Source organism: Poecilia formosa, unplaced genomic scaffold (assembly GCF_000485575.1).
Source record: "Poecilia formosa unplaced genomic scaffold, Poecilia_formosa-5.1.2 Scaffold245, whole genome shotgun sequence".
NCBI classification, from domain to species: Eukaryota; Metazoa; Chordata; class Actinopteri; order Cyprinodontiformes; family Poeciliidae; genus Poecilia; species Poecilia formosa.
In genome coordinates this window covers 553,098-578,553 of record NW_006800184.1, presented here as the reverse complement: position 1 = coordinate 578,553, position 25,456 = coordinate 553,098, and the positions used below count along the sequence as shown (strand labels likewise).

Below are 25,456 nucleotides of genomic sequence, written 5' to 3'. Positions count from 1 at the left end.
TTGTAGATCGATTTTTCTTTTCTTGGACGTTTTGATGTTAGCTTGTTGATGTCTCAGTTTTATTCGCTGGTAAAATCAATAAGCAGCTTGAGGTGACTCTGCTGCTCTCTAGTGGCGAGAACCCGTAATGTTGGCTGGTAACAATCGGAATGCATTATGGGAGATGTAGTTTGTCGTCAATTCGTGCTCAAAACCTATTTTAAGTCAATCATGGACCTATAAAACGCTGGGGGGCCACATAAAATGACATGGCGGGCCACATGTGGCCCGCGGGCCTTGAGTTTGACACATGTGCTCTAAAATGTTTACAAATTCCTTAATATGCATTAATGCACATAGTGGAAACCATCTTGGTGCTACCATGGAAGCTAACATCTACAGTCTTCCTTAAATCTGGACTAGGGTTGAAGCTAATCAGCGCCAAAGAAAATGAATTTCTGTCAAGTAGGATATTGGTCTTCAGAATATTTTATAGATGTTCTACAGAAACATCCAAGAATAATTTGAAGTTGTGTTTCACAGAAAAATCCACAAATTTTGAAGTGGGAGCGGGCGGGAGACTTTTGCACCTCACTGCCTGCGACACGACACCATTTAAAGAAAAAGAAAGTAAAAGCAAACCATCATGCCAGACAGGATGGCTCCACAAAGTGAAGCTAGATAGAAGTTGTGATGAATTTTTGCATCCTACACCAGAACTAAGTGAAAGCAAGCCTCTTTAATTATTGATAGTTTATAAAGGATGCCTTGTTTTACCAAACAAGACAGCTGAAAATGTCACATCCCTATAGCAACAGGGCATCTTTCAGAATGAGTCTTCAATAATCTATGCAGACTTGCAGAATTGCATTCAGGTTAATCCAGAAAACACCTTGTGCGTTTACACAGATGCTTAAGACGTGAAGGGATACAGATGGTGTTGCTGTGGTGCAGTTGTCTGAAATATGTCTAGATTTCACGCTCAGCCAAGCAGACGGTCTGATGGCATTAACCACTCGGTCCTGTCCTCCTTTCTCATCCCACTCTCCCACCTCATTCTTTCCCTTCTCATTTCTCTTTCTTTCTTTCTTTCTTTCTCTCTGTCTGTCTGTCTGTTTCCAGAGAGGCCGGAGAAGAGAGAGAACAAGTGTCCCACGCCGGGGTGTGACGGGACGGGCCATGTGACCGGTCTCTACCCCCACCACCGTAGCCTGTCAGGCTGTCCGCACAAGGACAGGATCCCCCCAGAGAGTGAGTTTGGTTTGGTCTTCGCTCTGAATACAAACACGTTTCTGAGGAGAGGAAATTTCACAATGGCAGAATCATTATGGCAGCTTTTCATGTGGTTTCAAAAGACTGTCTGGCTGCTACATTTTTGATTTTGATTTCACTGTTTTATTATTATTTCTAGTTCACCCTTGCAGCATTAAAAAATCTTGGATAGTGTAAAATAGCAGATCTGTGGAAAGAACCAATCTGGTCTGAAAGACCTGTCTGATGGTAGTTTGAGGGCATGAAGGTGTTTAGATTGTGTTTTTTTTTTTTTCCTTCTGAATCTGTGATTCTTCTGCTCAGTTCTGGCCATGCATGAAAATGTGCTGAAGTGTCCGACTCCTGGCTGCACTGGTCAGGGCCACGTAAACAGCAACCGCAACACACACCGCAGGTATCCTATCCCGTCTGAGCCGTTGCTAATCTGTGTCGTTTATGAGCGTTTCTGCTGGATGGGCTTTTTGCACAGCATACGCATTTCCCTTTGAGGATTTGCAAGCGCATGCATGCAGGACAGCAAATGTGTCGGCCTGCATCAGTGTGATGTCGATTTGCGTTGTCAGCGGCTCGGCGTTGTTTTTAAAATTCATCGGCTTTTCTGCTCCTTCGTCCTCCCAGTCTCTCTGGATGCCCGATCGCTGCTGCGGAGAAGCTTTCTAAGACCCACGATAAGCAACACCTGGCTCAGCCGGGCAGCGAGCTCCTCAAAGGAAGCCCCAACGACAGGGTGCTGAGGTGGGTGCAGCCTTTAAGGTCCAAACTGGCAGGTTAAGCATCGACAGTGCAATTTATGGATCTTGAAATATTCAATGATTTCTATTGGAAAAAGTGAGTTGTATCTTCCTGTACCAAGTGTTCATACCGAAATGCGGGGATGCAATCACATGGAGAATGAAGGTGATCTTCTTTTACTCAATCAGAGTGAGCACATGTTTTTACATACTACGAGGGATCAGTCATTTTACTTCACATCAGTTCTACATAACTATTTATATTTGCAATAAGATAAAGCCAAATCAAAACAATTAAAACAAACACTGCTTTTGTTTTTTACAGTTCATGCTATTTTGTAACACGACACACCTCGATTTTGATATTCAAATATTTCTCCAGCAGATGGCTACAGACCTTTGCATCATCTCTCCATTTGGAGGGGTTGTTTTCTTTTGGCTGCCTCTGTTTTTGTCTGGACTATTTAATGCATTAATAATTGAAAAGTAACCTACATTTTGTCTTTTCCTTTCTCTTGCACTAAATACATATCAAACCACGAGCCCAAAACTGAGCTACTTACTAAACTGTGATCTAGGTGTCTCATTAAACTCCTGTTAAAATGCAACCCCTCTTTTTATGTCTTGATCAGTTTGCCACCCTGTATATCTACTCCAGTTTCATATGAACAGATGTATTAACAGGTGTAGATTAACTGCAAATTTATTTAAGTGAATTTTACTTTTCATCAAAAGACTGAAAACCTTTCGGAAAGTGTTTTTGCAGTTTTTTTTTTGTTTTTTTTTACTATTTAGCTACAACATTGTTAACGAGGCTGTTGAGTCATGCTTGGTGCTTTCAGCTTCAGAAAACATCAATATCTTAAATTCAATTCAGTTCAAAAATACTTCAATCACCCAAAAATGAAATTTTATTTCTGTAACTCATATCATCCGAGTATCTTAAAAGAGTCATTGTGGATGGTGATGCTGTGGACAGGAAGGATCTCCAGTAGCAGTCAGTGTTGCAACAAATCTGAAGAGGCCTCTGACTGAAGACTGTTGCTGTAATGACATGCTAACAGCTAGCTTTTCAAGCAGCAGAGATAATATTCCACAGTGACATGTCCTGTATGACTCAATCAGTCGCTAGCAAGCACCGCTAATCCATATCGTTTGCTTTTGCAACTCCTCTTTAAATCTCTGTCCAGCTGTATGGTTAGAAAGCCATTAGTATACTACGTAACAAGGATATACATTTACATTTTTTTAACTTTACTTTGGCAAGTAGCTGTTGTCTGAAGAGCTAAAGGCAGACTGGTTCTCTCATGAGTTGCTGCTCCTCTGACGACCTTAGTTACAACATGCAGAGATGACCTGTGTGAGCGGCTCAGTTTTGACAAAGTCCCACAGACTGATCTATTCTGTCACTTTAAGACTTTAAGATCTCTATATCTTCAGTCATCTGTCCAAACCAGCTAGGCACCACGATCACAGCAGAAAGAATGATAATTAAAACCAACCAGACACCGGCATTATGCTAAGTCCATGCTCTCCCACACTGGTATTTTAATTAATAATGCAGCTGATATGCTAATTATGAAAGTTATAGGGGCATTGCAGGAGGATGGGGAAAAAAATAATTGCTTTCCTAGAGGAAAACCTCACTAGACGGACAAAGCGTTGGATTAAAACATAATAAGGCTCCCTTTGTTTTCCTTCTGCAGATTGTTATGGAAATGAGCCCGCTTGTCTGTTATGTGTACGCTGGATTCCTGGTGCAGTCCTCTTTCTAATGGCATTCATGTTGATTTGATACAAAGACAAAAGGAAATCCTCTGTGATCGCTGGTAGAAAGTTTTTTAGTTTTTTTTTTCCTGTTATGAGGGTCCTCCTTCACACTGCAGGCCAGGTCATGGAGTTTATTAACAAGCATATGGTTGGAGACCAAAGATTGGGAATTCTGTGGCCATATCACAGTTGCAGAGCAAAATAACAAGAGGAGAAGAAAAGAGGAGCGCTCTCTTTTTTCTTTTTTTTTTTCCTTCTCCCTCACTCCCTGGTCTATCAATGGATTTACGCCAACAGGTTTGACAAAAGCCCGGGCTCTCCAGGAAAACGAGAGGGCTTAAGGCTCATAAATTCCATGCTGTACAACATGCAAATGTGCCCTCTGCTGATAAGAGAGCTTTTAATCCTGCTGCACTCCTGCTAAGTACACCGGTGCTCCTATCTGCTCGTTCTATTTCATTCTACTTTCATTCACCCATTCTTGTTCTCTTTTACACAATCACTTTGTTTTTCTGTCTTCTTTTCTCATCAATTCTGTTTTTTTTATTTATTTTTGTCTTCATTCCGGTGTAAATCATGTTTAATCCGTCTCTCTGATGTCCTGCTCCTTCCTCCCCTTCCCTCTGCAGGCCCATGTGCTTTGTGAAGCAGCTGGAGGTGCCCCAGTATGGCAACTACAGGCCCAACATGGCGCCCTCGACGCCACGCGCCAACCTGGCTAAGGAGCTGGAGAAGTACTCCAAGGTCTCCTTCGATTATGCAAGCTTCGATGCTCAAGTGTTCGGAAAGCGCACGCTTGCTCCAAAGATGACCACCAGCGAAACTTCACCCAAAGCCTTCAAAAGTACGACTGGACTCTTTTCTCGGGTTTGGATTACTGTCCGAGGGGTTGCGCCAATCTCCAACGGTCGTCTGGCATGAGCTATAAACTATACAAGCAATAGCAGTTAATGATCATAGTCTGAAATTAGTCTTAGAATCAATTATTTCACACAAATCCTTAGACTGTTTTGTGTTTTTTGAAGCTTTATTCAGTCTCTCCCGGATGTTGCAATGTTTTTTGGGATTATCGTGGCCTAAAATGACCGATTTTGCAGCAATCTTTTTCAAAACAGGTTGAAATCAGAATAATGCCATGACATGGTCTTACAAAACGTTGAAATTGCTTCACATAACCTTCCATAAAAAAATAATACTCCATTTTTCTCCTTGCGCTCGGACTCTCTGCTTGCTTACAAAACACGGAACCGCCTTGTGGCACAGTCGCCTGGCAACCTCTCTGCCATTAGAATAAAATGAGTACAATCAATACAAGTTTTGAGAAGATATGAAATCATGCTTTCAAAATAAAAATGTAAGCAAAAATATTTAAAAGTTTTTAAGAACAAAAGACATGAAATCCTGTTTTCAGACTAAAAACGTGTGCTCTTGAATTATGGCAGAAAAATTCCTCCATAATTGTCTTGTTCCGAAACTGCTCTCATCAGTAAAATGTCCATCTTGGTATTTGTTTGTGATTCAGAATTGTCTTCTTGGTTAACATTCCCATCTCTTCTCCTGCAGCCAAGCCCTCGTTCCCCAAGTCGTCCTCTCCCACCTTGAGCCTCCACGCTTACGGGAAGAGCGCCACCCTCCCCTACGACTACTCCCACGATGCCGAAGCTGCTCACATGGCCGCCACCGCCATCCTCAACCTGTCCACTCGCTGCTGGGAGAAACCCGAGAACCTCAGCATCAAACCGCAAACCAAGGTACGTTCTCTCTGCAACAATCCCAGACCCACATCACTGCCTTCATCTTTGAGAGTCATTAAGCAAAGCAGAAAATGAAAATGATAAAGTGATAAGTGATAAACATGTGCTCTCATCAGCACTCTAAGCTTATTTAAACATTTCAAGTGCTGCCCTGGTCTTCTTTCTAGTGCATTTGCAGAAGGATCATTAGCTGACTGCAGTTCAGATAAAACATTTCAGGCCGCAGCTGGTGAGATTGGAAGGGATAACAGTGGGTGTGCCCTTCCCTCTCCATCATTTTTTTTCTTTCCCCATCATCTCCACATGAATATATCATCAGGAGGCATTGGCTTACAGCAACAGGACGGTGTTGAGATTCAGTTGCATCACCTCTCTTATCCTCTTTCATCGTTTCATCCCTCCATCCCACACACTTTTCATGTTGTTATTGAATTTGGCTGACTGCCAGTTCCCTGGATTACTTTTCCACCAGGTAGCCTTTTTTCATTATCTGCTGGACGGATCTCCCACTCTGCTTCTCCACCCCCGTCACTCTTTCTTTAATTTTCTCTTAGCATCCTTTTTTTTTGTTGTACTCCGCTTTATCTCCATCACTTTTTGCCCAAACCGAGGTGTACGTTTTTCTATGTGTGCCTGTGCGTCTTTATTTTTTTTTTCTGCTACTCCTTTCCCTCTCTTTGCAACAGGAAACATTATTGTTACAATATCGCTTTCTCCCATATTGTGATTTTGGATGGCCTTTCTGTTTCGCATGAGGAGAGAAAGTGACTGCTTCATCAGTTTTTTTTGGTTTCTTAGCATGGTTTCAGGGTGATAAAAAAAGAAAATCTGTGTTTCTGGCAGCAAAGCAAACCAAGGTGTTATTCAGCAAGGCTGTTTTCCAAGAGCAGGCTTAGCAAATCAGCTGGGAACTGATCTGGAATCAGAGTTGGAGTCAGTTGAAATCCAATACTAAAGCACCGGAACACTGTGCTCATCAACCCGGGACGTCTCTGGGAACTGCTCCAGCTAGCTTCCTTCCTCTCACAATGCTTTGATATTTTTAGATCTTGACCAGGCTATATGAGCAGCATTTGACATGAAAACACAACCCGGTTCAACCCTGTGCTTCTGTTCACCTGCCAGCGCTAAAATGAAGTGTGGAGTTTTCAAGCACTATGTCAGCGCTACTGGCACCGGAATACCTTGGATAGCCGAGTTGGCATTCTGTGGAATCGATACGACAAAGTGCATAAACTGCTTTAGGACTAAATAAGTGCTTCCTTGGTAGCAGGTAGAAAGACAACATTTAGACAAGATGAACAGACACAAAAGCTAAGACTGGTGAATATATCAATTTATGATTTTATTTATCTATCTATCTATCTATCTTTTTTTAGCTGTATTTTAAAATGGTTATCTGACACTAGTAGCATGTTTAGCTAATACGTCCCAAAAGGATAGAAGAGGATTACGGCCAAAAAAGCAAAAAATGTTAATGTTTTTTTGTCATTGTGAAACGTAAAGTCAGAATTCTGACTTGTTTTCTCAGAAGTCCAAAAAAAAAGTTTGAATTCTGAGAAGTCAGAATTCTTTTTTTTCCAATGGCTCTAATGCTCTTCCGTACAAAAGGATTTTTTAGCTATGCCATGTAAAATGTCTAAGTAAGGCCTTTTGCTGAACAATGTAACCAATCTATCTATTTAAACAATCACAATACAATAATACATAAGCAATGTATTTGATTGTGTATTCATAAGCAAATACAGCCTCTGAGGCAACAGGAAATGTTTTTAGTTAGCTAAAAGCTAATTAGCCACAGTGCTGAGTTAAGCTAAATGTCATGCTGCTGATTATGCGTCCTAACAGGCAGAGTTTTTTATTGTTCGTATTAATTAAAGTATTCTGTAAAGCAACACTGAAACAGTTTTTTTATTACTATTCTTCAAATGTTTTTGAGCTAAAGACAGAGGACTAGCTAGTTAGTTGGGTGTTTAGCCTGACAAAAATACTTACAAATATATCTTTTTCAGTAACTTGATATGTGTAGAGCAACATTTTTTATACTTAAATAAACATAAAAGTTATTTTTAAGGTGGCTTATATAGAGATGCATCAATCAGAGACTGTGTGGTTGATATTCTACCACAGATATTGTGAAGCATGCCTGGTATTACTGATTATCTTCTGATTCCTCCTAAAGAACTACAATGAACAACTTAAATATAGAATATTTTTTCAGACTCTGGATCAATTTTAAATGGAACCATGTTAGTAATAAAATGACTACAGTAACAGAGCTCAAAGCTGCACAGATGTCTCCCTCCATCACTGAAAATCTACAAATGCAGTGAAATCCTCCAGGCTGTTGAACAGAAAGGTGTGTAGATGAAGACTAGCTACAAGAACTGCAGCATGTTTCATCTAATATTTTATGACACAGATAATAGCTGAATGACTTTTGCATTTTCTCTTTTGCAAACTTAAAAATGTAGAAGTTCACTACTACATCATGAGATATTTCTTTTTTTTCACTCCTTTGATTGGAAAAAGCTCTGATTTTCAATTACAGGTTAGACATTTAAATCACTCATTAATGTGCCGTAACTATAACTTAGGCTGTCTCTTTCTAGAATATTTTACTATGACAGGTCCATGCGACCTGCCAGTTTTTGCTTGCCTTTCTAATAATAACAGGTAAATATCGCCCTACAGCACATAAGTAAAAAAAAAAAAAGCCTGACTGTTTTGTTTTTGTTTTGACTCGTTTTGTTCATTCAGCTGTGCTTCTCTGCTTTCCACTCAGGAAATGGACATTGAGGTGGATGAGAACGGCACGTTGGACCTGAGCATGAAGAAGCCTATAAAACGGGAGGGCAGCGTGTCCGGCACCAGCCCCGGGGTCCGCTCCCCGGATCCGTCTTCGTCCTCCTCCTCTTCGTTCCATCACAGCGGAAACAGTGGAATGACGTCCCCGAACATTCATACATACAAGCAGGAAGACTGGGAGGGACCTCTGGATTTCACCAAACCCAATCGCCAGAGGGAGGAGGAAACAGACGAGGTCAGTGCAATTAAACGGCCGCTTTCAATTACACTGCGTTTCCTGCTGCATTAGTCACAGAGGAGCTATTGCGGCATAAATAACAATAGACGAAACAGCCCTCAAGCCTTTTGAATGAAAACTTCTTGTTTACATCACTTTCTTTGTCTAATCGCCTTTTCTTATTTCCTGTCCCGCTTCTCCTCTTTCTATTATTCATTTATTTCAGTGAAATGCAAGAGTTACCACGAGGTTAAAACATTGCACTGTGTAGCAGAGGTGGTGTGTCAGGTGCATTGCACCATCCAGGATTTGGCATATGCTAATTTTCACTGCTTTGAACTTTTTCAAAAGAAATATAAAGGGCCTTGGATGTTAATTTTTTATGAGGACACTTTGCATTTGGAAACATTGAGTCTACAAAAGAATAAAAGGGGGTCGTGTCTGTTTGGAGTTTTGCAAAGTTTTTCTGTTACGTGTTTTCTTTGCTTGTTTACGCCTCAGCAAAGTGACTCATGGAAACAATCGTCAGAGATTGAGTTAATATATCGTATCTGTTGGTGGTATGTCCTTTTTTTAGATGGAACACACGGGTCAGTCGTACGTCTCATCTGACCCAGAGGACTGTGACATGATGCAGGACTGTCTGGAGGACAGGAAGTACCCAGGAGAGGTCACGACCCCTAGCTTCAAAGTCAAGTTTCAGCCCAAGGACAGCAAGAAAGAGCTGCTCTCGTGAGTAACCGGTACACTAATAGTTCGACAGGCTCGTTATGTGCATTTTTTATGACATCCTAGCACTCCAAAGAGTGGTTCAACTCAAAATCTGTGCTTTTTGTGTTTGAGACGACTTTCATTTTGAGTATGATTCGAATATCTCTGCAATTAAAATTAGCTTTCGGTGGCTTCATGCTGTTTCAACTTATAACATCCACGCTTATGAAACATTTTTTATTTAACATCATTTACTCAATTTAATCCCCAAAACTTTTACTTGAGTAGATTTTAATACATATTTCTGAGTAGAAATAGTTGAAAATCAAGCCGCGCTCTCACAAAACGAGAGGCTCACGAGAAATAGGATAACAGCAAAAATGCATTATCTCTCGATCCATAATCGCATACATTTAGAACCTTCAAGCTCAGATCGATTGGCACTAAATTGCCACGACTGATTCACAGCTGCTGCCAGTAATAAACACAAACCACTTTTATGGATGCAGAGGATCTCCTCTATCAAAGCAGACACCTCTGCTAAGTGCCGTACGGCAGCAGAATCATGCCAAATAAACACCTTCACTGTTTATTTCATGAAGTCGTAAAGTTTTTTTTCTCCCTGTTGAAAAGAGTCAGAAACTTTGTTTTACAAATAAGAAATAAAATTCAAATTGTAAAAAGATGGCTAACGTCATAAGCAGCATGTGCCTTTCATTGGCCGCTGTAGAGAGAAAGAAGCGCAGCTTGCTAGCAAGTCTGACTAAAGCATTAGCACCGAGGCTATGCTAGTTATGATGACTAGCATAGTCAACAAAATCTTTGATTAAAATATAAAGACAATTTTCAATAGAAATGAAGCATTAATGCACATTATATTTGGAAACTAATATACATGATTAAAATTGTTATTATTTTAATCAGGGATGAACCAGTTGAAGTTTTCTGGCCGATCAACGATCTTTGAAGAGCCTGACGTGCTGATTCTGGTTTTCGCCAATGTTGATTTTTTTTTTGGTCTGAAAAGCATAGCAACAAGGTTGCTAAGTTGGCAACAGCGGTGGGCCGCCTTAGCTGTCACTCAGTCCTCTCTCATGGCAGAGCAAAAGGGGACAGGGCTTATTTTCAGACGTTTGTGGATGTAGATTAGAGTGGAGTATAAGAATGGTGGATCAGATCGATTTCCCTGGAAGTATCAGCCGCTCGCCAAGGAAATCGGGGCTGATTTATCGACTGGCTGATGTATCGGTGCTCCACTAATTTTAATAGATAGTTTTACACATCCTTCGGATTTCCTTTTAGCAGCACAATTTTTTAAAGGGAAACCACCACACACATTTCTTTCTTTTTTCTTTTGTTTTTTTGCTAGATCCAGTAATATAAGTCTTATTTTGGTAACTACTTCATAAAAACGGTCAGGTTTACATGCATTAAGGGCAGCTTCTTCGTCTCCTCCAGGAATCTGTGCTTTCTTCTTCTTCTTTTTCTTCTTCTTGTGCTTGTCTGTTCTAACTCTTAGCCTCTGCCTCCCTCTTCTCCTCCTTGCACTTCTGTGCTTCCCTCTGCAGGTGCCCCACACCCGGCTGCGATGGCAGCGGCCACATAACAGGGAACTACGCATCCCACCGCAGGTATGTTCAGTCTGAAGCCTGCTAGCCCAATGTGTGCGGCTCCCGCTCTGCTAGCACTAATGTGACACGTTAGCGCTGCTGAGTCTCTGAGCCCAACTAAAGACCAAAACCAAACATTTGATTTGATCTGACCTGCCAGAGTGAGCCCTAAAGCAAAGACTGTCAATGAATTTTATACTTATCAGTGATTTACTTCTCTCTGTCTGCCCTCTTACTCCTAAATGACCTTGGTAAGCCTTGCCTTCTGGATTTCCCTTCACTCACGTCTTTCTCCCCTCTCGCTTTCCTCGTCCTCTCCTTCACTGTTTCTCCTTTCCTCTCTCAGTCTGTCTGGGTGTCCTCTCGCTGATAAGAGCCTTCGGTCCCTCATGGCGGCCCACACTCCTGAACTCAAGTATGTCTGCTCTTCACCTTCGTTTTGCTTTTTCACTGTCATTTCGGCGCACTGCTACTGACACCGTCCAGCGCTGCGCTCTGCTGACGCTAGCTCAACTGCTGTCTCTGCTGTCTGTCATTGTGTGTCTTTCTGCAGATCGGTCTCTGCTCGCTTTAAAATCACTCAGCTCATGTGAATAAGTACAAAATAAAAAGTTGCGTCAAAAATGCCTGAATTACATTTTTTTTAAATTTAATTCATTTAATTTTTTATCTTTATTGAGCAAAAATGCACAAAACAAACAGGTTTTGCATGAAAGAACAACAGATATGATATAACGTGTAGAGAATCAGTTGTGAGAGAATTGAAGGTTAAATTTAAGCAAGATGAAGAAAAACATATTTCAGGGCTAGGAAATACAATAATACAATTCTTCCAAGATAAGTAAATGTAGCAAGAGAAAGGAAAATCACAAACAAAAAAACTAAGTAATTGATTAAATAAAACATTAGTCAGAGGTTTTGGGAAAATATTTTATGTATTTAAAAAGAAACATGTTGCTCTGTTTTTTATTAATCAAAATGAAGGATTCACACAGAAATTTTAGTTCTGACAGAAAATTAGTAATATTTGGTATCGAGTAGGGTTGTTTTGATAAATCAGACCAGATTTCCTTAATTTTGGCAGATCAGTGAAGGGCTGACACGTACATATGAAGCAGATCTTATCCACCGATCTACCTTGGCAAAGGTCTAAAAATTAACCAGTACTGCTTTGCTGTGAGAGAGGTGTGACTGTTGGCCCCGCCCACCAGGTCATGTCTGCATGTTTGCATTTAACAGTAGTCACCCCACTGTGGTGTAGTCAGTGACTTTCTTGCTATATTTAGAAACATTTCAGACAAAAAAAATCAGCATTGGGCAAATACTGAATTGTGTGGTCAGGCTTTTTAAATGTCGGTAAATGGCAATCGGTCAGAAAACTGCAGTCAGTGCTGCTCTGGTACAGAGTTTGCAAACTTTTTCTTTATACTGAATAATTACCATTGTCAGAGTTATTGTGATAGTAGATAATATCCTCGGGTCTTAATGAACGTACAGTTTCAGTCGCAGTGGAGAAAGTGAAATTCAAAGTCACTCCAACATGTTTGAGATATGTGATACAAGTAAAACACAAATGTATTCACACTCTTTTCACTTTACGACATGTTACATCACTAACTTCAATGTGCTTTGTTGGGATTGTTATTTTGCTGCATAATGGTGACGTTAAAATAACACCATCCTCTCAGACAAACATGGTGATGGGAGTGTTTTGCTGTGAGGAGGCTTTTGCTTTGTCTGGTATACTGGAGGATCTTCAAGATAAAAGATGCTTAGATATTATTTTATCAACTAAACCAAATCAGTTTGTGTGTACATCAATGTGAAAAGCACTTCAAAGTGATTTAACAGTTTGCTGACGGGTATTTTTATCATTGCGTTCTGCCACCACCGGCTCTTTGAGGTAATTTATGATTACCTCAAAGGGCCCAAGATGAACATGAGTTTGACAACCCTGTTTTAAGACGAAGCATTTTCGTGTGTTCAAACAGCCTAGTCAAAGTCTGCGACAAAATCCAATTGGTAGCAAGAGTTGCTACTACTCTCTTTGGTATTCGCAAAGGCTTTCCATCCGATCTGACTGAATTTGAGTCATCTTCCAAAGAAAAATGTCAGTCTTTAGATGAGCCAGACACAACCCAAAAGGTGCTTTCATCTGCCTTTTTTCTCAACATATGGACTCTTTTATTTCCACTTCCTGACTTCGAAATTTAGTGACTGCGAAGTGATAAAAATCCGAAACACATTTTGCAGGGTGTAGTAACAAGCCATCTTCTCTCGCTGTCTCAGCTGAGTTCTGTCACCTTTAGGGAAGGTTTGGCGTTCCTTTCCTAAACACTAAATATGAAACTCTTCCCGTTCCCAGATGCCCCACGCCAGGATGTGACGGTTCGGGTCACATCACAGGAAACTACGCCTCTCACCGAAGGTAACCAACACACTGAGCAAAGAGCTTCTTCAACAAAACACACAACCAGTCAGTCTGTCAGTCAGTCAGTCAGTCAGTCAGTCAGTCAGAGAGGCCTAGTGATAGCTCATGGTAGAGTCAGACAGGAACCACATCCACATTTCCTCATCTTTCAGGCGTTTTTGATTTGATTTTCTTTTTTCGTTTGGTTGGACCTCTTTCTTTCTTTTTTTTTTTAAAAGAATATCCTTCCTTCTCATGTTCTGTCCCTTTATGCAACAGTCACCTTACCGTAACGTTTTTCAACCCTCTGTTATCAACTCCATACTTTCTGTTTTCAGTCTCTCTGGGTGCCCGCGTGCCAAGAAAAGTGGAATTAAAACTCCTACCAAGGACAACCAGGAGGACTCGGAGCTTTTAAAGTTCGTACCGCTCAGAAAGCCATAACGTCTGCTTTTAGCATGACTGACGGTAAAGAGTAAAATTGAATAAAGGACAGAGAGACAGAGAAGCACAGAGAGGACAGTCACTGTGAGTCTTATGTGGAGGTGCTGACCTTGGCCTTTAGGTGAACCCAGCAGTAATCGCCCTCACTGATGAAGCACTCCAGCTGCAAACACTGACTGTTAGTCTAGTTCATGTTAGAGTGATGTAGAGCACAGTGCATGGAGGATACATGCTGCATTTCCACATAAAACATTAAACCTGATAACATATACTAGTAATATTACTACAGCAAGAATACATAAAAAAATTATCCAAAAAATTTAAAGTGCATATCTGTTAAATAATCCCCAAAAATAACTTTTTTTGAATATTTTTGAGTACTAATCCCCTAAACATTTCTTTTTCTTCTTCTTTTCTCTCTGTTCGATGTCTTTCCGTCACTCCCAGCAGATGCCCCGTGCCGGGCTGTGACAGCCTGGGCCACATCAGCGGCAAGTACGCCACGCACCGCAGCGCCTACGGCTGCCCATTGGCTGCCCGCAGGCAGAAGGAGGGCCTCCTGAATGGGATGCCCTTCAACTGGAAGGCATTCAAGACAGAGGGTCCCACCTGCCCCACCCCCGGCTGTGACGGCTCCGGACACGCCAACGGCAGCTTCCTCACACATCGCAGGTGAGCCGCACGCAGACGAGCCGAGCTGTTTTATGGTACAACTTGAGCTTAGCTTTGTTTCTCTAGCAGGACTCTCTTAAAGGGGCAGTATTATGTAAAATCTACTTTTTTTGAGCTTTACTTATCATGCAAAACATATCTGGATGCTTTGATTCTTTCATGCATGCTTAAGAAATTCTTTAATCTCTATGGCAACCATTCAGCTGTGTGAAACGCCTGAGTGGTCATAGCACCGCCTTCGAGGCGCAGCTCCTCCTCAGAGTTGCAGTTCCCAAGCTTCGGCCTCACAGAGCAGCCCTCCTCCATGACTCCCCCACTCAGCTCCTTCAGACTAGCCAGCAGCAATTAGCAAACACCTGGTGGAATTGCTAATCTGCTGAGCTCTTCAGACGAGCTACTTCTCAGTGCAACGCTGGTAAAAACGTTAAAGAGTTAATAGAGGAGCCATGTTGTGATGACTTCATGGTGCTCATGAAAGTAAAAAGTTAATAACAGGAGAGGGAGAACGATTAGTTCATGGTAACGTTATATCAGCTGATATAACATTATATCAACTGACATAACGTTATATCAGCCAAACGGAGTGCCAGACCAGGTGTAGCTTCCATGGAGGGAAAAAAAATACCTGAAAGAAAACATAAAGTTAATCATTGAAATAACAGTAAATAATGCAAATTGGAGAGGAGTAAAAGGAGAAAGTGAGAAAAAGTGGTCAGTTTGTCCTCCAGTAGCCTAAGCCTACATCAGCATAACTCCAGAGATAACTCAGGATAATCTGCACCAGTCTAACTATAAGCTTTATGAAAAACGAAAGTTTTAAGCTGAGTCTAGAAAGTAGACAGGTGTCTTTATTACTTGATAGGTCAGCTCAGACTAACGACCCTGTCTGTCTGTCTGTCTGTCTGTCTCTCTCTCTCTCTCTCTCTCTCTCTCTCCAGCCTCTCAGGATGTCCTAGAGCTTTGTACGCCAAGAAGAAGGCCAAGTTCCCCTCCGAGGAATACATGAGCACCAAGTTCAGAGCCACTGACGGTATGATGTTTGGACTTAACATCCTAATGCCTTCATGTTACAAAGGAGGGGTTACTGAGAAAACCACAGAACAATACATCATAGGGTGTACGATATCTACATTTGTAGTTGAGTGAATTGATGGGAGTAAGCGGTTATCTTGCTTATATTCAGGTTTTCCTCTTTCACTGACATGTCTGCGCTTCTGTTTTAGTTCTGGACAACGATGAGGAGATCAAGCAGCTCAACAGAGAAATAAACGACCTCAACGAGTCCAACAACGAAATGGAGGCCGACATGGTCAATCTGCAAACTCAGGTGGGTGTCACTGAAATGCAGGTGATTTATGGTACACATAATGCTTAACATAATTTGTAGGTGATCTTGTATGCATGTTGAAATAGACCTGTCAGTTTATTTAAATTTAAAGAAAAGTAGCAAATATGAGCAATGCAACTCAATGCACAGTAACAAGAGAATTAAAAACTGTTTCTGATTAAAGGACGTTATTTATTTCAGGTTAACATAAACAATCAGACACTGCAACAACACAACATATTACCAAGTATATTTTTTAACCTTGTTTTTCATGCAAATATCTTGGTGCACTTGGAAAAAAGACAAAACTAATGTACAAGTAAAATTTCTGCAAGATATAGGAACTTGTTTTAAGTCAACAATTTCTAAAACATTAATTTTAAAAATGACTTGTTCCATTGGCAGATTATTTCACTCATAAACAAACATTTTTGCCATGTTATAAGTGAAATAAAGATTAATATTAAGGAATGATTGACTCTAAACAAGCTCCTATATCTTGCTTAAAAGTTCAGGGTTAAATGTCATCAGGCAAAATGAGAGGAATCCAATGAAAAATATGCTTAATACCTGCCTAAGCTCTTTTCAAAATCTGACAACCGAGCCTCATCAGAACCTGTATTCTAATTTTTTGGATACGACTGTAAATGTTCATATGAGTGGGAGATTATTTACATTAATTCAGTAACCAGAACGTGGAGGAGTTTAACTTTACCTGGGACATTCGTGGCAGGAGACGATGATGTTTATAAACACAAGAAAAGTGACAATGTTGCTTGGATTGTTATTTTTGATGCTTGAACCATTTTTCCACTTGTTCTCACGAGTGGATCAGTAACTATCAATATACTATATCAATATATGTTTGAATGCTTAGTGGTATTAGTGTTAATGTACCCAGTGTACTGAAGTCACTTATTCCATAATGGGTAGTTTGATTTGTTATTTTTGTGACATATTTGTTTTTCATGGCTTACTTTATCTTTAAGATAATAATTACCAAAAAATATAACTGATGATAGCTGAAATTTCAAGTAGCTGTCATCCATCTCTAATGGATAAGTTACCCACATATACGATGTAATTCTGTAGCATGTTTAGCACAAAACTAGAAGTGTGTGTAACGACCTCACCATCTAACACATCCACAACCGACAACCTGAGTCTGTCCTTTCAAATTCCTTAAGTTTACAGACATTCACGTTGTTTTGTGTTGCCACAATGAGCCAAATGCTGTGGATTTGTCAGACCATGTTTTACCTCGATGCTGACATCCATTCCAGCTGATTCAGATAAAAACAAAACTCACCAAATCCAACTATTCACCCCTGGTACAATAAAACACGTCCTGAGTTACCCTCTGAGTTACCCTCTATACCGGCGAAAATAACCCAACATGCAGCCACATCACCATTTGACCTTTGACCTGAGTAACAAACAAGGCATTGGCAGTTCTGTGTTAGACATTATCCTGGCTAAATTGTATATGAGTGGCATATTTGGTGGAGTTATTTGCTACAAAAGTTTTAAAGAGTGTAACAATGATGCTTAAGAGAAGTGCTGTGAATGAAGTTAATAACAAAGCTTGTATTAATTCACATAGCTCAGTGTCAGTGCATAGACATAAATGATTTTAACCCAGCCACGTCTTATTCTTGATGTCATTGACAAGTTATTAATGATACATCATGGCATTTAGAACCATGTTCCAATCAGAAAAAAGAAACGTTCCTCACCCATACTGCATTAGAATTTAATCAGTTAAGCCAGAGTTGTGACAGCACATCTTTTTTGTTAGTTAACTAGCTGGCTAACCGTCAATTTACAAGACTTTTAAACAGAAAGAATCCCTTTAAATAAATAGCTATTCATTTTACATTAGCTGGCAGAATATTTAAAACATGTCAAGGTGTCGATTTTTTTAGACATCCACATAAGAACTGCAGTCCGGTGCGGTTTGAATGCATATGTTGATGCCAAGTAGACCAGAGACCGTTTCAAAAGCAGGTAGCAGCCTATAGCACAGGGCATTCTGGGTAAATACAACCAAATCAAACATACAAGCAGTTCTAGGGGCAGAAATGTCTCTTAGCCGTACACCAATGAAAAAAGAGACTTGCTACAACCATTAAAATCAGATGGCTCCATCATTTCATGAAGAAGGAATTTGTGCTTACGTCTTCTTCTGAAGTTTTTGTCTCATTTGTTTTAGTGGTTCTTGGTGCAGCGCCACCACAGGAGAGAGAGGGGAGTGCAGGTTGTTGTTAGGGTTTGGTTTGACATAAAGCTGTGTGAAAGCGAACCACAGCAGCTGAAAATGGAACAAATGTCATTTTGGTCTCCAATCAAACCGAGTCTACCAGACTATCATGTGTGAAAACCCCCTCAGTTTACAAATCAAGTATTTACTTGTGCACAGACATACGATTTTCTCTCCATATATTTACTCTTACCGCGGCCTAGACTGGATCTGACTGTGTGGACATTACTCCGGTCTGAACAGGGTCTCCGATAAAAACAACTTTCTTAAGTGAAAGGTTTTGTAATTTGAAAATGGCACTTTGTGTTGCAGATCTCTTCCATGGAAAAAAACCTAAAGAGCATTGAGCACGAGAACAAGATGATCGAAGAGCAGAACGAGGCCCTCTTCATGGAGCTGTCCGGTCTGAGCCGGGCCCTCATCCGCAGCCTGGCTAACATCCGCCTGCCGCACATGGTGAGACTTCTCACGTCACAGGCTGTGTTTCCATTGCAGATGTGCACAAATCTTTGTCTAGATTCTGCTAATGCCGTAGAAACACAACTTTGCAATTGCTGTGTTTACCATTAAATAAGAAATTATATTAAAATCACAAGTAAATAAGCTTGTTCATGGATAAGTCATTAAAAATCATGGCAGCAATGAGTGTGAGCAGTTATATGGATATAATTATAATTCAGCCATGGCGCTCATCATCTATCAGCCATCACAGGAGAGGTCTGCGTCTTATTCAGGCGTAAGAGCAACAAGCCCCGCCTACTTGAGAGCGGCTAAGAATGCAGGATTTTGGGGAAAATGTTGTCGATTTTACAGAAGAGCTATGGATTCAACACTTTGAATGACGCACAACTTTTTATGAACTCTGTGATGCTGTGAGAGCTCTATTGAAGCGAAAAAAAGGAAACACAAACTATCATTCTCCTACTACTTCCTGTTGTCTTCTTTGGCGTTTTCACCAGTAGTAACATCCAGCTAGTGATCACATGACTCATGGTGTGAAAAAAAGTGTTTCCATTGCAACACTATCATTATATATCCATTTTGATATGACTGAAAAACCACCTTGTTGTAATTCAAAACCTTTTATCAAAAAGTATCAGGGTTTTCTTCAAAACTGGCATGTTTCCATTAGGCTAAATTCTTTTTGTAATTTAAATTTGTGCAATTTTACGGTGAATAGAAATGCAGATACCGTTCCACTTATCTCACTCATCTCAATCTCTCTTGCGTGGCAGCAGGAGCCAATCACCGAGCAGAACTTTGACAACTACGTCAGCACCCTGACCGACATGTACACCAACAAGGAGTGCTTCCAGAGCCCGGAAAACAAGGCCTTACTGGAGAGCATCAACAAGGCTGTGAAGGGCATCAAAGTGTGAGGCTGGACGCGCGGCACAGGAGGCAAATCTGAAACGGCTGCTGGAGCTGGAGAGCTGGATGCCGGGGGAGGGGGGTGGGGAGAGGGAGTTGGAGAGATGCTGAAATGCTCAACGATATATTTAAATACGATTCAAAAACAAAAAGGGAATTCAGGTTACTTAAATAAACGGCAAATTTTCAAACAAAATCAACCCAGGGAGCACCTCTGTTGAAGAAAAAGCGACCAAAATCCACATCATGCTGCTTCTGAGATTCAGAGGAGGAAACCTTCAAGTCAGAGTGTTTGGAAAAGCAGGAATAATGTTTGTAGGAACTAGATCGGAGGGGCTTTGACGTGCTGTATGTTTACCTGCTGAGTCTGCGTCCAACGGGGCCGGAACACCGGAACGAGGAGGCGGGATCTGCTTCCGGACGACGGAACTTTCGCCGCTGTCCTGTAGCGTTGGCTGGGAGGGGCGCTCACCAGCTGTGTGATCCGCATCCACTCACACACACACTTCTCACACACATATCCCAGCGAAATGAGACGCACGCTCACCTGAATGTGTGTGTCTGCAGCGGTGAGGCAGATCTCAGAACAGCCGGGATACTCAGCAGACCAAATCCTCTTTGTTTTTTGTTTTTTACTGGAATGATGATAGGAGTAGTGTGCACACATCTCAGCTTCGGTTAGTCATATCAATAGTATTTATCAACATAGGAATTGCACTTCATTTCAATGAATAGTTTTGTGGTACGATAATTATTGTTATATATGAATTATTTAAACTTGTGAACTTTTAAATTGTAACTTATTGCCCTTTATGTTATTGAGGTTTATTTATTTAAAGCAATCTATTTATTAATAACTTTGTTTTGTAAAACAAACAAACAAAAAAATGCAACTTTACCGATAACCAATCTGCAGATGTCTTAAGAATCTATAACGACAGACGAGACGGTTTTTTTTTGGTTTGTTTTTTTAACTTTTTACGTGCAGATGTTTTATAAGGAATCAAAATTCTTTTGATAATTTTACAAGAAAATGATCTTTTTGGGTTTTTTTTTTTCTTCTTCTTTTCCTCCGTTTTGTTTGTGCTTTTTTTTCCTGTTACTGCTACAAAACCCCCCACGGGCGAGAGGGAAAAAAGAAAAAGAAAAACGATGTATTTATTATTTATTTAATGAGAAAGAAGTCGACTGATGTGTATTTATTTTGTTTCTTATTTATGTGCGTGTTGTGACGGTTGAGTCTGAGTAGTTAAAAAAAAAGATTTTTAAAAAGAATCCACTGCTAATAATTAAATAAAGAAACGACATTAATACCAGTACTGTTTGATTGCTTAGGCGTGTACTTAGACAAACCAGCAGCTGATTGTAAACCCAACAGAAGCACTCACTTCTCTGTTACTGTCACATTTCTGTGTTTTAATTTGCTTCCTGTCAGGTGAAGGAAAAAAAAAGCTTAAAAAGAAAAAAAAAAGTGTTTTGTACCTCTCCCAAGCTCTTTGTAGCGGCCAGCACTGGCTCACCCAGAACCTCTACGATGCACCGAGGCTGCTTTGCGAATTATTCTCTTATCGTCCGTAAAAATGTTCCACACAGAGCGCTTTTCCGGCCGTGTTTCAGCCTGGATGCATGATGATTCCTAAAATATTCTGCGACATATCCAAACCCTTGAGGATACAATAAGGTCCTTTCTGTCTTTGACTAACTTCAAACATACACACACCCTTGTAGCCTTACTCTAGATTTTAATTTTTTTTTTCAATGCACAAAGTGCCACTGATTAAAAAGAAAAGAAAAAGAGCAAAAAAAAAAGAAAAAAAAGGAGAGCTTACTTTTTTCCTGATTCTCTGCATCTCTGCAATGTAAGAATGTCTGGTTGCCCAGGACGACCACGGCATCGAGAGAGAACGCGGATTGTTTCAAAATGCCTTTATTTCTCTGCCAAGATGGCCATAAGTACACTATATATACATTCTGTACAAATAGATTTTAAAGATGCTATATATATGAATATAAACATACATATATTTTTCCAGTATAATTGTTGACTTCTTCTTCTTCTCTTGTATTATCAGAAGCTGTTCAGGCGAGACGTTAAGGGTGCGTCATTGTGAGGAGGCGGTTGCTCCTTCTTTAATATCACTTAGACCTGCTCAACTGTGGCTTTAAACATTCAGTCAAGCTGAAGTCGTTGACGGTAGTGGAACAGTACTTTTGGATCCCGTCGGTTTCCGTCCCCCCTCCCGTCTCGTTTTTTTCTTCTTCTTCTTCTTTTCGTCCACCTGTCTTGTCTTTGGCCTGAAGGTGTGCTAAACATCAGCTGCATGTTTACGGCTGAACCTGAATCCTAAGTGTCAGTGTGAGTTCCTGTATAGTGAAAAAAAAGACGATGCCTCTGAATAATGTTCTGCACATTGTGTTCAACGACGTTGTGCAGTTTCTGAATATTCTTCTTGTGTGTTGTTCATGGTAAAGGCCTGCTCGCTCCGAGCTCTTTTGTGTTGAAACAAACCAGTAGGAGACGTTAGTGTGACCTGCCTTTGGGGTGAAACTATTCCCACGTGTAACTCTGATGTCCAAGGCATGTTGTAAATGTGCTCTTAGCCAGCGTAGAATGTGCACTTTCTGAATAACTCGTCAAAGATGCCAGCAGTTGAAGTCGGACAGATCTGAGATCAGGAAATTTCCTGTGTTTTCTCTGAAGAGTTTCATGAAATTATTATGATTACTTCTTACGTTCTAGCGGCCTTTATTTAACAGTGGTCAGACAGGAAAAGCTCGTTGTGAGAGAAGACGTACGGCAACAGGCCGAGACTCGAATCTGCAACTAAAGGTCTCCGTATATGGGTCGCACGCTCCACCCCTGCGCCGTCGCAGCATCCCTGAGTTTCATGAAATTACAGGATTTTCGTTTTTCAAATTCTGGGAAACCAAAAGAGAGATTGACGGGAAGGAGTTGCTTGGTTCTCAGGTGACCTGCGGCAGAGCGGAGCATAGCCACAGGTCGAGCAGTCAGCTGAGGCTAGAGGCAATCGCAGCGGCTGGATCAAGGCCTCGTGTGAAATGAGACGAGCGCGTGGGAGTGGAAAATTGATTTGCCGGGCTGCACAACCTCCCCTTTTGTTGTCGGAGGAGGCGTTTGTTGCATAAATATGTGGACGTCACTCAAGAGAATGTTAAAGCTTTTCCTGACTTTTTAGCCCAAACCCTGCTCCTCCCCAGCCCCCCGTCGCTCCAGCCCCTCTTTACCCCCTCCTGGGTCTCCTTTGCGTCTTTCCTCAAGAAAGATTGCTTGGATGCATTTGGTTAACAAAGTAGTGTATTTTTCCTCTTGAAATGCACAAGAATTCTACCCAGAGTGTTAAGACTGTGAATATTCTTTTAACCTATTTGATATGGCATGACCCCTTTTAAACTGCTTGATGAAATTGTCTACTGAGGTATGTAAATGAAGAACACTGAGGCCATGAAAGCAGAGCATTTTAAGAAAAAAAATGTAAAAAGAAAAAAAACAGAAAAAGTCAGCTAAGAAAGCGAACTCAGCCCACGGTCGGTCCTGCACCCACGCACTGTATGTTTTCCTATTTACATAGAAGTACTGAGTGATGGAGTCAGTTTTATTGTTCTGATCCGAAAAAGAGCATTTAACAAGACGGGGCTCAGTTTTTCCCCCCCTCCTCCCTCCCTCTCTCAATTTTATTTGATGTGACGACACTTTTCAGGGAATTCAGTCAACACCAAAATTTCAAATGTGAGTGTGAAGGGGAGATGTATAAGGAGAGACAGATAGAGAGAGAGAGAGAAAAAAAACTGAGTGGCACTTTTTCATCAGGCTGTCCAAAATATAACAAAACCAAAAGAAACCCCCATTTTTTTCCCACCTCCCCAGGCGTAGTTCTCAGATATGTGTGGTCTTATCATGTGTGCCTTTCTCCCTCCACTCATGTCAACATATGGTATGTTTACACCCATTCAATTACTGCTGAAAATCCTCGGTCCTGATCCAGATGTCTGACTTTCAGGGGGAAACGGGTGGGGGTGGGTTAACAGTTTTACTCTGTGGAATAAAGCGTGTCTTCTTCTGTCCACTGCAGACAGACAGAGAGAGCACTCTGAGTAACAGGGGAAAACTCAAAGCTTTCGTCTCTCTGAAGAAACTGTGATCTCATTCTGTCGATTCAGGTACCAAAAACTGCACGGACAGTTTCTGTGAAGGGATCTGAAGCTTGGCAGTCATCTCTAGATAATGCATCAGAGTGCAGGGCATTATTTTGACATAAGTGGAAAAAGTTTCTGTACATATTTGTATCCAGACAAAAAAAAAAACAAACAAAAAAAAAAACAGTGTTATTTGTTGTTGTATCGAAGTTGAAAATGGTTTCGAAACTAATAACGATTCTAAAAATGAAGAATAGTTTGTGACAAAAAAAAAACAACAAAAACTCCACAGCCAAGGGTTGTCCTGCTAGCACATTTTTACAGAGATGAGCTATTTTTACTGGTGATTTTCTAGACACTGAAGTTGAAATCCTTAAAAAGAAAAAGAAAAAAAATAGTACAAAACTTCCAGAAGTACAAGCACTTCCATTACTATAGAATGTGTGATCATTTTAGTTACTTTTGTAGACGTGGTTGTTCCTTTGCTACTGCACCGTTTTGTAAAGTGGGACAGGCCTTGGCTGTGTGTTCTTAGGGATTTATGTTTTTGTTTAACCTTTTTTTTGGGGGGTGAACGGGGGGGTGGGGTGGGTGGGGTGGGGGGGTGGGGGGGGGGGGTTATAACACTGTAGATTGGCCAAGTTTGTGGATGTGTGTTTGTGTACTTGTAAACATGTTCCCTGTTTCTGTGTCAGTGTTATAAAGCAGAGAATTGACGTCAGTTATTGTGAGGGTATGAACCATTTTAAATGTTCTCTATAAAAAAAAACCCAAATAAAGACTCATAGAACAGAGCATTAGTGTTTCTGTCTGATTCATATTTCTATATACTTGATTTACGCCTCTTCTGTACACACAAACGAACTTCAAGGACATTACAGTTTTAATACAAAGGATTTCATATGATGTTGTTTTAGCTGGTAAAAGCATATTTTTAAAGAGTCTGTGGGGGGTGTGAATACTTGTCATTGGTGACAGTATCAGCATGAGATATTGTGATAGAGCAGTTGGCATTAGCATTCACCGATAGATCGGTGCTAGGACCAAGTCTAATAAAGACACATGTACACAGAGTATGACTAAATATATCCGAACTGACAACATAATGCTTCAATAATGATCTAACTGGGACAGGAACAAGTCATGTCAACATATGAACTAACTAGTCATTGTGATTTTGTTGACATATCATTGTCCTATATAAAGCAGGTTCTTACTGTGAAATCCTTGCCTTTTCCCTGCTGAACTGAGCCTTTGAGTGAGCATTTATGACCAGGCCTCAATGCCTGAGTAAAACTGGCAACAGAGAAGGATCAGCTGTTTGCCGCAAAGTTCTAGAAAACTTCAACTCTTTTGAACTAGACAGTGTTGAGCCTCCAGCCAGGAAGGAACTACAAGGAGGAAGGAGGCTGGTATGAGAACTATTAATCCCACAATGCACTGCGATAACCTCCTTTCAGTTTTAGCAGGACAAGGCAGAGTTTCGCTCTGGGAAAATGTGACATTGCATTAAGAAAGAGGAGCCACTAATGGAAGTCGGTTTCTAATCTGCAGTGACTGACCCATAGGACGTCTTCCTGAATCAGAAGGACCAACTCCCCTAAGGGGGACTGGCACTTACCACAAGTCCTGGACCTCAAATATGTATGACATTGTTTGCATACCCAGTATTTCTATTCCTAAATCTACTGCTATAGGAATAAGTCTTGACCCTGGCTTATTCATAATTCTGCTGAAGGAATCTTTGAATCACATATTTCCTTAAAAGAGATGACTGCCATCGCCACACTGCTGCTTGCTGCCATTGATCTGAGGAAAAAGAGCCTCAACCACAGAGCTGAGGGGAGAAACCATGGTTCCACATGTTTCCCTGCCACTGAGGTTGACACATGTCAGCTGAGCAGACCCTCCTCTAGCTACGAGTTTAGTGGCTAAAGGTTCGCTGGATTTCTTCACCAATGCTGG

General features: G+C 40.8%; 1 protein-coding gene across 9 annotated transcripts in view; it reads left to right on the top strand.

Annotated features, from left to right (window-relative positions):
- The window catches only part of myt1b (myelin transcription factor 1b), a 61,269-nt gene extending 36,984 nt beyond the window's left edge, over window positions 1–24,285 (top strand). For 4 of the 9 annotated variants that reach the window (XM_016680532.1, XM_007569747.2, XM_016680530.1 and 1 more), the window contains 16 exons: window positions 1,102–1,230; window positions 1,555–1,645; window positions 1,870–1,986; window positions 4,382–4,596; window positions 5,316–5,503; window positions 8,292–8,549; window positions 9,109–9,263; window positions 10,811–10,873; window positions 11,199–11,267; window positions 13,218–13,280; window positions 13,601–13,681; window positions 14,154–14,378; window positions 15,317–15,408; window positions 15,602–15,705; window positions 18,278–18,421; window positions 19,201–24,285. In XM_016680532.1, the coding sequence (XP_016536018.1) occupies window positions 1,102–1,230; window positions 1,555–1,645; window positions 1,870–1,986; window positions 4,382–4,596; window positions 5,316–5,503; window positions 8,292–8,549; window positions 9,109–9,263; window positions 10,811–10,873; window positions 11,199–11,267; window positions 13,218–13,280; window positions 13,601–13,681; window positions 14,154–14,378; window positions 15,317–15,408; window positions 15,602–15,705; window positions 18,278–18,421; window positions 19,201–19,344 (2,138 nt within the window). In that variant the 3' untranslated portion in view covers window positions 19,345–24,285. The remainder of the gene's footprint in view (window positions 1–1,101; window positions 1,231–1,554; window positions 1,646–1,869; window positions 1,987–4,381; window positions 4,597–5,315; window positions 5,504–8,291; window positions 8,550–9,108; window positions 9,264–10,810; window positions 10,874–11,198; window positions 11,268–13,217; window positions 13,281–13,600; window positions 13,682–14,153; window positions 14,379–15,316; window positions 15,409–15,601; window positions 15,706–18,277; window positions 18,422–19,200) is intronic. The other 5 variants (XM_016680534.1, XM_016680527.1, XM_016680529.1 and 2 more) reach the window with 4 other exon arrangements.
- The last annotated feature ends 1,171 nt before the right edge of the window (window positions 24,286–25,456 follow it).